Source organism: Saccopteryx bilineata, chromosome 3 (genome assembly GCF_036850765.1).
Source record: "Saccopteryx bilineata isolate mSacBil1 chromosome 3, mSacBil1_pri_phased_curated, whole genome shotgun sequence".
Taxonomy (NCBI): domain Eukaryota; kingdom Metazoa; phylum Chordata; class Mammalia; order Chiroptera; family Emballonuridae; genus Saccopteryx; species Saccopteryx bilineata.
The window spans coordinates 91,007,714-91,021,691 of NC_089492.1; the positions used below are offsets into that span (position 1 = coordinate 91,007,714).

A 13,978-nucleotide genomic window follows, 5' to 3' on the forward strand; every position below is an offset into this window, starting at 1 on the left:
TTATGACAGTGTGGTATTTGTACAGATGGTGTAGTTGTGCCACAAAATACGTGTCTGAATATTTTGTACTAGGTTTCCTTACTGTACATCTGGTATTATGGGGGGGAAATACAGATTTTTTTTTCAAGTGTTTGGAACTCTCTTTTCAATTCCAGATATTAATGAATGTGAACAGCCTGGACTCTGTGGTCCTCAAGGAGAGTGCCTAAACACAGATGGTTCTTTTCACTGTGTCTGCGAACAGGGTTTCACAATCTCTGCCGATGGCCGAACATGTGAAGGTAAGATAAACCGTAGGAGATCCTGTTGTTACTGTGTGACAGACAGCAGGGACAATGCTTTCTATAAAATAGGCAGAGACCTTAAGATACTAAGAGACAGTTACAACTGAAGAGCCCCAAGCATATATGCATCAAGGTGACTCCTACCTGAAATCATTAGCTCAGTGTTACTGGGATTTACAACTAGGATAACCTAAGGGTAATAGATAAGATATCCAGATGATTTCACTGCTGGCACTGAATTATGACTCAAAATGTGCGGAAGGTGATGATTGAGGTGCACGTGGGAGACCTGTAAGAAAACCATGGCAGCCTCCTGGGCATAGCTTGAGACTGTGCCTGTTTTGATTATGCTTCATACAGATCACCTCCATCATTCTGTTTATAGAAATATGTCTTGCTTGATTTCTCTGCACCATTGTCAGCAGAAATTTTCCAGAGTCATTTCTCTAACATCCTTAGCTCTCTGAGCTAGTATATTTTCTTACCTGTCAGTATTTATTATCCCCTAAAAGCTAATTAAGTTAAGATAACACTGTCGGCTTCCTGTTTGCGACCTCTGTATGTTTGCGGGGACACAGCACTGGTTATAGTCAGAAGATTGATGTTCCTGATGACAGTATAGTTTGATAAATGGTGGAATAATTCATCTGAACCTTTTAAAAAGTAAACTGAGAAGATTCCCGTATAATCTTAATTTCAGCCCACCTCTTTGAAAATATAGGTTATGAAAACCCAGCTATGTTTTAAAGAAGTAAATTCCAAAGGTTCTGTTCTTGGGCTGTGATAGTACCCATATTCTTTGCTCTTAAAAATAGTGCAACAGGAAGTGTGTGCTCTCCTTGCTCGTACCACAGTGGAACCAGGTTCATCTGAAACTCATTATTGTATTGGGAGGAATAAACTGATCTTATAAAAAGCAGGAGATTGTTGGAATTGCTCTCTTGCTGAGCAGACAAAACATTGATGCCAGATTTGGCTTTCAATAAAAAAGAGATAGTGCGGGTGCGGTTTGAGCAAGCAGATTTCGAGGGCTTTGGAAGCAATCAAAAGTGGGGAAAAGGAGGAAAAACATAAAAAGGTGATATGAGAGATTTACAAGGACGCCATGTTTCCGTGGTTCAAGTTTTAGGTTAGTTTTATACTTAGAGCTCTGAGACTGGGGCTCTTGAAAAAGACACTGCATGTGTGCATACATTTTTCCGAAGGGATCATAACGTCCGAATCCCTGATGAAACCAAACTGCAGAACGCACGTTTCCCCGCATTCCGGAGAGATGCAGGCGGGCTCCCTCCGTTGGCTCTAAAATCGTGGCTGGCAAGGGCTCCCTTTACTGAAATGAAAAACTGTGTTCAAAAGAAAAAGGAAGTTACCTTAAGTGCCCGCTTGTCACGACTGTCGTTCCAGACGACCATACCAGTATCAAGATTCACATTTATTTGTTCTTTTGGACTTAGTAATTGATCTTTAATTCGGTATCTTTTTTGATACTGATTTCTGCAACTTGAGAGTTATATATCCACCCTAATTTAGTTGCTGTTCTAACTTTGTTAGGCATTTACCTGGCAAACACTTGAATTTAAAAACCAGTTTTTAGAAAATGTCTAGTGCTTTGTGAATTACTGTGCCTTGGCATACTCTCTCTGACACTTGGTCCTTATTTTTTTACTGCAGAAACTGGACCATTTTACAAGTAGTAATATAGGTAATTTAGAATAATGTGCCGATATATGGCAGTATAACTTAAAATCTTTTTAATTATTAGGCATGTTGTTCTCTTTCTCTAATAAGATCTGCAAGGCTTTCATTTATTTTGGACTTAATTCAATATATTGAACTGGTCAAAATTTCCTTTTGTTGGACTGAAACTTGTGGCAGGAGCAGTATGCCCTGACTCTGCCCCTGGCTGTCTTGTAGGATGGAGCCAGGCCACGTGATCTTGAGTTACCTGTGGAGTTTATACACCTAGGATAGCAGGTCCTCAAATAACATCATTTTATTCAATGTCATTTTGTTATAACATTGATGGATATGCCATAGGTCAGTGGTTCTCAACCTTTCTAATGCCGTGACCCCGCAATACAGTTCCTCATGTTGCGGTGACCCCAAACCAAAAAATAATTTTGGTGGCTACTTCATAACTGTAATTTTGCTACAGTTATGATTCGGAATGTAAATACCTGATATGCATTATGTAATTTCAGATGGCTTTAGGCGACCCCGCCGGGGTTGTGACCCACAGGTTGAGAACCACTGCCATAGGTACTTAATTCTTGTTTATTACCTCAATTAGCCTATGGTAAAATTGGTTTTGTTATACGTTGTTTCGCTTCGAGTTGCAGAACATATAGACAATGTTAAGTGAAGACCTACTACTGCACTTGAGTTAACAGTGAGAAAACGTCTGGATGCTCTTACTTCCTGCTGGTTCACCAGCATCTGAGCTTCTGGCAAAGCGACTGAAGCCACGTTGGCACAGGGCTGGCACAGCCTGCTCTGAGCAGGGCTGAATGCATGCCACCCAGCTGAGGGAAGGAGGACCCTGCCCTCATTTCTTAGGGCTGGGAGAGGTGTCTGTGTCACATCACCGTTATTGAACCACAGTGAAGAAGTGGACTCTGTCAACGTGAACTGTCCCCAGTGTGAAGTAGCATGGCCCATTCTATAGAAATAAAAACAGCAGCACTGGCTCCTTCCTGTCCCTGCTGTTTGTGGTGCCCTGGGAGCACCTGCTGGGAGAGGGACATAAAGAACCAAGAGTGTTATTTGAAGTTCAGCTGGAGTGGGATGGGAAGTAAATGGTGAGTGAGCAGCTAGTTTATCCACTCATTCATTCACTCAGCAAATATATGCAGAGTGCCTGTCCTGTACCGCTCCCTGTTACTGTTCTCAGGGCAAAACACACACACTTCCTGTCCACGTGGAGCCTACATTTCAGGAGAGGAATTGGGGGTAGATAAGTGAATAGTACATAGGGAAAATTATGTTTTAAATAATATCATATAATTATACTTTATGGATATACCTAAACACCATATATGATATAATGCACAGGTTTTTTTTTGTCTCAAGTCCAACATATGGATGTCACAAAAGTGCAGGGGAACAAGACCCTTTCCTTTCTCCTAACTGTGGCTCACTTGCTGCAGCCACCTTCCTTATGTCCTCTGGCCAGAGCTTTTATCTGGTGTAGAAAAGCAAAAGGCAACTTTTTATTTCCTTCACTTAGCTCACTATATGTGTGTGTGTGTGTGTGTGTGTATGTATGTTTCTAAAATACAGACTCCTGCATGCACCCGACCAGGATCTACCCAGCATGCCCACTAAGGGGCGATGCTCTGCCCATCTGGGCTGTTGCTCCATTGCCACTAGAGCCATTCTAGCATCTGAGGCAGAGGCCATGGAGCTGTCCTCAGTGCCCCGGCCAACTTTACTCCAATGGAGCCTTGGCTGCTGGAGGGGGAGAGAGAGATAGAGAGAAAGGAGAGGAGGAAGGGTGGAGAAGTTGATGGGTGCTTTTCCTGTGTGCCCTGACCAGGAATCAAACCAGGGATATCCACTCAGCTCACTATTTTATATCCCATTTTATCTCACCCATTTGTTGTTGTTTTTTAATCACAGTTTCTTTGCTCTTTTACTTTTTCTCATTTTTTTTATTGTGGAATTTTTATTCATGTGAAAAGTATTTATCATCCCATCTATAAGGTGACTTAGGGTTTTGGTTTCTTCATCATCAGCAGAATGTGAATGGGAGGAGAATAAGGAAACTTGTGACAGTTGGATTCCTTATCCAACAGTGTCACCACATCTGTCCCCTGACCCCAAGGAGAAGTGCCTTGTGGTGTCTGACTTTGTGTCACTCCATTCACGTGGCTCTCTACTTGCTCCTCTTGCCCGGGAGCGGCTGTGCTCTCTCTGTCAGGGACCCAGGCTGAGTGAGAGATTGTATGACAGGTACTGGAGTTTGGGGACATCAGACACTAGACCTCCGCATGCTTTCCAGCCTGTTCCTACAACTGAGTGGCCACACTGCTCTAGCAGGGACCTCGAAGAAGCACAATAACACGTAGGGAGTAAGAGTGGTTTATAGAGCTTGGTAGTTGTGGCTTAGGAGGCCTTTAAAAGATGACCAAAATCATTCCCAAAGCCCTGTCTTTTAGAGGGCATCTTCATTCATTCATTCACTTGACAAATATTGATTAAGTGTGTGCACACTATGTGCCAGTCCCTGGCATACCTAGATAGTTCTAGGTATTAAGGTTATGTCAAGGAACCAAGAATAAGCCCCACTTTCTTGGTGGCTATAAACTAATAAGTAAATTGCATAATATGCTAGAAAGTGATATACCCTATGAAAAAAGTAGAGCTGAGGAACGAGATCTGAGCAAAGAATGGGAAGCTGGTATGATCCTAACAAGGGAGGTCAGAATTGGCCCTTCTGCCTCTACTGTAGGTTTATGAAAGGAGTATTGAAATTTTGTGTCTAGGTAGAATGAAGCTTTCCTTTTTCAAACTAGTGGTCCACTGGTTAAGTTATAATAGCCTGTCAATAAATGGACAAGAGGCATGAGATTTTCTGCTCAGGGTTTTTTTTTTTCCCTGTTGCCAACAAGAATTCTGTTATCCAGACAGGGAATAAAAAATCAGAGTAGAACAGCAGGAGCAAACTCTAATGTCAATTGTGGATTCAGGGTGATAATGATGTGTCAGTGTTAGTTCATCAGTTGTAATAAATGTACTACTCTGCTTCCCCAGTGTTGATAGTAGGGGAGGCCAGGGGAGAAAACAGGGGTTTGGGAGAACCTGTGCAATGTGGGAACTTACTGTGAAACTTTACTGTGAACCTAAAGCTGCTCTTAAAATAGTCTTTAAAAATTAGACATTTCTGGAATTACCTATTTTTCATCAGAAAAGATAAGTCATAGCCTTTCATTTTAATTCTATATTCTATTTCTCTATTTTCCCTTGCTGAATGTTGCTGTTTATTTCTCACTATTCAAAATAATACCCCAGACAGATTGCGTGATTAGAAACATCTGCTCCCACTTTTGAAACCATTCTAATATTGATTCAAAAACTGAGAACTATAGGATTGGCAGGGGACTTAACAATGCCCAGCCTGAACTCAGAATCACAAAGTACTCCAAGAGTCAAGTCCTGCTGATAGACAACTATCCTCTAATCCCATAACCTTTTTAGATATCTTCTATAAACCACTCGTTAGTTCATTCATTTGAAAGGGAAAACATACCCAGTGCACGCGGTCAGGACGGCCGGCTTCTTGATGTTTACTGAAAACAGTGGTATCAGAAAGATGAAAAGAAGTTGGGTTCAAACTCTCAGGCCAATTAATGTGCTCATTGGAAACCCAAACACACAGTAAAGGCAACTCGTGCCAAATCAAAGAAATAAAAACAAATTGGGAGCAAGCGTGGTTTTGTTTTCAGACTTTTAGGTGCATTTCCTACGAGCAGTGTAGAAGGTATAAAACCGCTGTTGACCATGCTCCAAGGCCGTTGGTGGCTTCGTGGCATGGAGACGGAACTCTATATCTCTCACCAAAAAGAAATATTTTTGAAAACGATTTCGCCAAGTAGGACATCGAAATACCCTGACACAACACTATATTACCTCTGGCTGCTTGGCCCAAGTATTTTTACTCTTTTTTAGTAGTTTGGGGTCGGAAACTGAAAACTCTAGTAAGAGAATGCAGGCTGAGTGTTTCTTACTTTTCTAAAGGAAGGGATTTTAGGTTAACAATAGGATTCTTTCTCTCCCATGTGTAAAAGCAAAAAAGATCATACAACATTCCAGGTAAGGAAGGGAAGTAGCTTCCCACCGTAAAGGCTACTGTTTGACACACGCATTCCTCCTGTGAATGCACTTCTGCAGAAGTGAGTGACAATGGATGTTTAAATCATTAGGGGGAGAGCTGAGGAAATTTTGCTGGACTAAGTAAGCTGCTTTTGGACCTGGGATACATATTTTCCATGCATTGCACGATTGTCTTCCATATAGCAACATTTGTATAAAGAAATTCATAATAGTAGCAAAAAAAAATTCAAGAACTCTTCCTAAGCCTTTTATCACTGCTGACCTTTTAAAACCCCAGAGCTATGGAAACCCATCTGTTCATAGAAGGAGAAGTAAACACTTTCCTTGCAGCCAAAAAATAGACAAGAAACTTCCAGAAAGTGAAGACTGCAGATAGGCAAGCCACCCCTCACACTTTCTACCACCCAGCTCAGATCCGGGGCACCAGCTTCCTGCCGCTATTTTGATGAGTTTTCTGATGTCATCAACAACTTGAGTATATGATATAGATCATGGAAGGTTTTTGTGAGTAGTTGTTTTATAGTTTAGGCCTAAATTGTAAGGCTTAATATACTGATTCCAGTATCAGTTACTTGTTAACTATCTAACCAATAGAATATGATGTACTTCATTATCTGATTTAATGACTATTAAAAACAATAATGATGATAATACTAGCTAGCCTTTATTGAGTTCTTATGAGTCAGGCACTATTCTAACAGCAGTGGTGGGATCCAGCAGTTTGCACCAGTTGAGCAGAACCAATATGTAATTTCTTTTTGAGTTCGGTGAAACAGTTATTAAAATGGCACTTGTAATCAGGGTTCTCTCAAAGGTGGGCACTGGGGCAGCCCCCAATTAGGAAATCACAAATTTACATTCCTTACTCTTTTTTTTTTTTTTTTTTGTATTTTTCTGAAGCTGGAAACGGGGAGAGACAGTCAGACAGACTCCCGCATGCGCCCGACCGGGATCCACCCCGACCGGGATCCACCCGGCACGCCCACCAGGGGCGATGCTCTGCCCCTCCGGGGCGTCGCTCTGCCGCGACCAGAGCCACTCTAGCACCTGGGGCAGAGGCCAAGGAGCCATCCCCAGTGCCCGGGCCATCTTTGCTCCAATGGAGCCTTGGCTGCGGGAAGGGAAGAGAGAGACAGAGAGGAAGGAGGGGGGGGTGGAGAAGCAAAGGGGCGCTTCTCCTGTGTGCCCTGGCCCGGAATCGAACTCGGGTCCCCCGCACGCCAGGCCGACGCTCTACCACTGAGCCAACCGGCCAGGGCCCCTTACTCTTTTTTAACGTTCATCTGCACAACAGCAGATTCTAAGAGTGCCTGCAGTAGGTGGAAAAAATACGATGGAACTATGCTTGTAATATGTATTTATTCATTTTGTAAAACTCATTATACCTTTGATGAAATACTACATTTTAATTCCCTAGCATTTGTTACTTTAGTAAGCAAACATAACGTCAAGAGAAAAAGTGCCAAACAACCAGGGGGTGACAACTCGTATAGTTTTTGTCAGATGTTATTTAATATTTTTTTATTAATGTTTTTAAACTCTTTCTTATAACATAATCTAGTTTTGTGTACCTCTTTTATTCTTATTTAAATATTAAATGCATGAAATAATAAACTACCTTTCATTACATTGTTTTTTTATACTTAAAATGGTCATTAGAACAGAGAACCAGTTGTTAAATTATTTGAATCCCACCACTGCTGCATAGTACCCATTTTCTCATTTGACCTTCAAAACAAACCTATAGATGGGTTAAAAATTAATTGGTATCCTTTGGCTGCAGTGGATAGCTTAAAATAAATAAATTTATGCCTGACTAGGCAGTGGCACAGTGGATAGAGCATCAGATTGGGACATAGAGGACCCAGGTTCGAAACTTCGAGGTCACTGGGTTGAGTGCAGGCTCATCTGGTTTGAGCACAGCTCACCAGCTTGGACCCAAGGTCACTGGCTTGAGCAAGGGGTCACTTGGTCTGCTGTAGCCCCCCCCCAGTCAAGGCACATATGTGAAAGCAATCAATGAACAACTAAGGAGCTGCAACAAAGAATTGATGCTTCTCATCTCTCTTGTTTCCTGCTGTCTGTCCTTATTGTCCCTCTCTCGTCTATGTAACAAAAAATAAACAACTAAATAAATTTATTATACTAATAATTGAAGAGATTGCCACCACTCATCTCCTTTAGGTCTTTATTCAACTGTTGCTTTCTCCGTGAACCTTTCTCACATTCCCTCAACCCCTTTACTCTGTGTCTTTCCCTTATGTGTGGTTTATTGTCAGACTGCCCTACTACACTCGAATGGCTGATGAGACAGGAAACTTGATCTGTGTTTTTTTTCATTGAGAATAATTATTGCACAATAATTAGGGGGAATGAATGAAGGGATTAAGAGATGGTCTGTAACTCATTCTGGACTATCAAGAAACACATAAGAAGATTGAGTGTATTGTGCACTATTGTGAAGGCTTTTCTATTTTTTTTAAGACATACTTCTGTAAGGCACACCCTGCATATTTATTAGCTTTAGCAGTGGTAGAAAAATTAGGCTGTGGAGTCTCAGTATGTGGGCTTGAACTCTTACTTCGGCTCTGCTAAGGGGTGTAGACTTGGGCACGTTACTAAATCTCCTGCCTTTGTTCCTCATGTGCATAACGAAGATAATAATAGTACCCACATGGAGTTGTAGTGAGAATTAAATATGTCTGTGTGTGTTGGCAAGCATCAACCTGGAATGGAGCCTGGCTCATAGAATGTGCTCAATGAATATGAATTACTGTTAGTGTTTTAGCACTTTTCGACCTGGTACGCTCATTATTGCCAGTTGTTTCCTTAATATTTGGGCACCTAAAAGGAGGGAGCGTTTAACATCTCTGTTTTTATTTGATCAGTGCTTTCAAAATATGCAGCACACAGTCAGATTACATAAGCATTTGTGAATTAAATTGTCTGGGAGTTTTAAGTCCAGGTCTGGATATAAATAAATTACTATATTCTCTCTCTACTTTTAGACCCAAAATTTATTCAAAGTCATATAGAATGCAATACAGTAACTCATTTATGCCTAATGGGCCAAAATTCTTACCCTTTGTTTTCCCCAAAAGTTTCATATGACTGTCCCCATTCACCCCCTACATATTTCAAGTTTTTAAATGTTTTATGTGTCAATTGCCAGTAAACTGATGGCTAGTACTGATGCTTGTTTGCATTTAAGCATTGGACTTGTTATTTCTAGAGGTACACTGTCTATTTCCTGTGGTTTCAAAACTGATCTTTCTTGGCCTCCTATTTGAATATGGAAAGAGAAAATTTAGAATAGTGAAAAAAAAATGGGAATTTTTTGGCTGATTTTTATATTGCCTCTGGGGCCTGAGTGTCAAAAAGATGAATCTAGGGTTTGATATGTTTGGCCTGTGCTTAGGGCTTCCTCCCAGTCCTCACTGGCAGCACCTCTTAGTGTAAAAAAGGCTATAGGAAAAGAAAAAGTGGACAGCTTGACTCTGAAGGTAGACTACGATGTTGATTTTTAAGCCAATCTCAGGTATAAAAATATAAACTGTTAAATCAATGCAAAGATAATCCAAGTGGCTATATAAGACAAAGGAGTGGTGCATTTAAAAACTTGCACAGTGTACACACACAAATGTGTATTTCACAAATACTATCTTTTGTAAGTAGTAATTATGGTAGGAGAAATACTCAGTGAAGTTCAGGATATTTTTCACAAGTATCTAAAGAACTTTTCTGAATGGCATAGAATTTATAATGGAGAATTTATTCAAATATTCTACTTTTTGTGATAGTTCATTATATAATAGTAAATTAAGACTTTATTTTTACCTCCAAAAGTAGAAATGGTTTTTGGGTTTTTTTTTTACAGAGATAGAGAGAGAGAGAGGGATAGATAGGGACAGACAGACAGGAACGGAAAGAGATGAGAAGCATCAATCATCAGTTTTTTGTTGCGACACCTTAGTTGTTCATTGATTGCTTTCTTTTTTTTTTTTTTTTTTTTTTCTTTCATTTTTCTGAAGCTGGAAACGGGGAGAGACAGTCAGACAGACTCCCGCATGCACCCGACTGGGATCCACCCAGCACTCCCACCATGGGGCGACGCTCTGCCCACCAGGGGGCGATGCTCTGCCCATCCTGGGCATCGCCATATTGCGACCAGAGCCACTCTAGCGCCTGAGGCAGAGGCCACAGAGCCATCCCCAGCGCCCGGGCCATCTTTGCTCCAATGGAGCCTTGGCTGCGGGAGGGGAAGAGAGAGACAGAGAGGAAAGCGTAGCGGAGGGGTGGAGAAGCAAATGGGCGCTTCTCCTATGTGCCCTGGCCGGGAATTGAACCCGGGTCCTCCGCACGCTAGGCCGACGCTCTACCACTGAGCCAACCGGCCAGGGCCTGATTGCTTTCTCATATGTTACTTGACCATGGGGCTACAGCAGACCGAGTAACCCCTGCTCGAGCCAGTGATCTTGGGTCCAAGCTGGTGAGCTTTGCTCAAACCAGATGAGCCTGCGCTCAAGCTGGCAACCTCGGGGTCTCAAACCTGGGTCCTCGGCATCCCAGTCCGATGCTTTATCCACTGCACTGCTGCCTGGTCAGGCTAGAAATGTTTTTTTTGAAGCTTTCTCCTCATTTCTTTCCTTCAAATTTTTAGAAATGTTTCTTTTTTGTAACAAATTCAAATATTCTCATTCAGTTTTCCAGTTTTCATTGTATATATCTAATATTCTGTCAATCAATCCAAACTAGGAAGAAAATGGCTTTTTTATTTCAGAAATACACTTTGATTCTCCTTTTCTTGAAAGAAACATCGATAACTTCATGTTTACAGGTTTTACTTTTGTGAAAAGACAAAGTATTTTGTTTTTCATTAAAAATATACTAGTTTTCTATTTAATGCAGAATTTTTTCTTTAGATGTCACAGATAGTCCATTTTTAAGTCTGCCCTATAATGTTGAGGTTTTATTGTAATTGAACAAACAGGTGCCCCGTGCAGTGTCTCCCCCAGGCAGCACCTCTTAGCTCCGCCCCGTGTCCTTGTCCTGAGAGCAGGAAGACCAGTGCCCTGTGCGGATGGCAGGCTTCCCACCTGTTAATGGCACAAATGCCCTTCCTGCGACAGAACCTGATCTCTGTGAGCTCCCTTTCTGGGGCTTTTACTACATGGGCTTGTTAATACAGTTTAAAATGGAAAACCCAAAATACTCTTCTCGGGGTTCATCTAACATGATTTTGTTTGTAAAGATTTTCATCCTTGACCTGATTTCAGATGATAGAGACTCTCGGCACACTTATTCTCATCCTTGTCTTCAAAACCCTAGTGGAAATGAGAACCAGAGACGTTAATTTAAATACTTGAAAAATTCTGAGGACTATTTTGGGTGTTCAGAAATACAGAATTAAAGGGCTCAATTTTATATTTTATCCTCACATAAATGAACATTTACTAGCCGTGTTTACTTTGAAACTTACGAAAGGGCATGTGGAGTGAGGAAAGTGCCAGGAACTGGGAACCCACACACAGGGGTTCTGGTGGACACCTGGGGGGGGGGCAGCAAGGGACTGGGGTGCTCAACTGACCCAGACCCCGTGTCGCATCATTAGTGCTTAACAACAGATATGACCTACCGTTCAAAATTAAACAGCTTTTATTTCCCATTGCCTGTTTAAATATTCATAATTTCCAAACCCTATATATATCCTGGAGCATTAGGATTTCAGTCTGTTCTAAATATATAACAATGCTGTTATGATTTTAAGAAAATTATTAAAAAATTTTTTTAGTAACTCTATTACCTTTTATAAAATGATAGCACATTTGGGACAGAGTATTCAAGTAATTTCCTTGACTTGTGGTGGGTCATATAGCAATGTAGTTAAAATTTAAGGAGAGATGTATTGTGTTACATATGGCTTCTTATTTTCAACTATATTGCTATTAAAAAAATAAAAACAAAAACAGAAAATAGCTGATTTCATATTGCACTTGGAGGAAATTCTTTCCTAGTATTTGAGTGTCTTACAGTGAATTAATATGGAATGATCAGGATTACTAGTCAGAGTCCCTTAATATTTTAGTCTAATCAAAAAACCTCTTACCAGTGAAACAAAGAAAGAGAGAAAATGAGCTTTTGAAATGTTTTTTTTTTTCTTCTTCTTCTTTTCCAAGTGAGAGGAGGAGAGATAAAGAGACAGACTCCCACAGGAGCCCCACTGGAATCCACCTGGCAACCCTGTCTTGGGCCCATGCTCTGCCCATCTGGGGCCATGCTTGCAGCTGAGCTATTTTTAGTGCCTGAGTCAGAGGCTCTGGGGAGCGATCCTCTGCATCTGGGGCCAGTGCACTAGACCCAATCAAGTAATGGTTGCAAGAGAAAAAGGGGTGTGTGTGTGGAGAAGCAGATGATCACTTCTCCTGTGTGCCCTGACCAGGAATTGAACCCAGGACATCTACATGCCGTGCCAACACTGTACCACTGAGCAAACTGGCCAGGGCCAAGATTGTCTTTAATTAAGAAATATAGTTGTATAGATTGGCTTTTTTTCTTTTTCCAGTAAATTCTTTAATTGGTTAGAATGCATAAAATCTTTAAATCACAGGGTGACATCTTGATAAACTTTTACCAAATAAGCACACTAGGCAGTGAGCCCTTGAGCCCTCCCTCAAGCTTTCTCCTGTTATTACCCAACCCTTCCTTAATACCTACAGACATATGTAATAATTTTTGTCCTTATTACAGTGGCTTTGTTTTGCATGTTCTTGAACTTATACCAATGGAATCATAGTGGGTACTCGTTTGTGTCTGTCTTCTTTCACATTGTGTTTATAAGCTTCATCTATGTTGTTATGTGTAGCAATACTTCACTCATCTTCATTTCTGTATAGTGTTTCATTGTATGAATGTACTGCAATTATATATCCATTCTACTGTTGATGGACATTTGGGTTACTTCCAGTTTGGGACTTATGAATAATAAAATCTTTGTGACTATTCTTAAACATGTCTTTTAGTTGACATAATCACTAATTTCTGTTGGATATTACACAGAAGTATAGTTTCTAAGCCATAGAATATTTGTATGTCTCAGTTTCATAGATACAGCCAGTTTTTGAGTACCAATTTACACTGCCACTAACTAAGTGTGGGAGTTCTAGTTCCACGTCCTTATCAACAATTGGCATTGTCAGTCCTTTTTAAAGGTAAGCCATGCTGAGGTATTTCATCATGGTGTCAATTCACATTTCCCTTGTGAGTATTGATGTTCAACAACCTTTCAGAACCTTATTGGCTTTTTGGTTATTGTTTCAGTTATAACAAAACTCTTCAAAATTCTGCATAACAAAACTCTTCAAAATAAGGTGCTCCATACGGCAACTGTCCTAATGATAACTTCAGGTGTATCCAAGTTCTTAACATTGACTCAGAGTCCAATGTTTTAATTATTTCATTTGAGCTCAGTACTCTCTGTATCTGTAATCTTTGCAAATCCTAAAGTTATTATGACACTCTTCTGTGTTGTCATCTGAAAGTTTTATTATTTTATATCTTACATTTGGAATCTATAATTGCCCTGAAATTGATTTTGCAAATAGTGTGAAATAGAGGCCAAAATTTACTTTTTTCCTTAATGGATGTAGAGTTGAGTCATCACCATTTATTGAAAAGAGCACCTTTTTCCCACTGCTCTACAATGATAACTTTGTCGCAAACCATTGAATCAAATATATAGTTGACCCTTGAACAATGTGGGGTTGGGTGCGCCAACCACCAGATCCCTTGGGCAGTTAAAAATATGCATATAACTCCTGACTTCCTCCCCTCAACTTAACTATTCATAGTCTACTTCGGATTAG

The 13,978-nt window shown here is 40.6% G+C and overlaps 1 protein-coding gene across 12 annotated transcripts in view; it reads left to right on the forward strand.

The window, feature by feature from the left end:
- LTBP1 (latent transforming growth factor beta binding protein 1) overlaps positions 1-13,978 on the forward strand; it is a 432,506-nt gene that overhangs the window by 353,796 nt on the left and 64,732 nt on the right. For all 12 annotated transcript variants that reach the window (XM_066266871.1, XM_066266870.1, XM_066266869.1 and 9 more), the window contains one exon: positions 156-281. In XM_066266871.1, the coding sequence (XP_066122968.1) occupies positions 156-281 (126 nt within the window). The remainder of the gene's footprint in view (positions 1-155; positions 282-13,978) is intronic.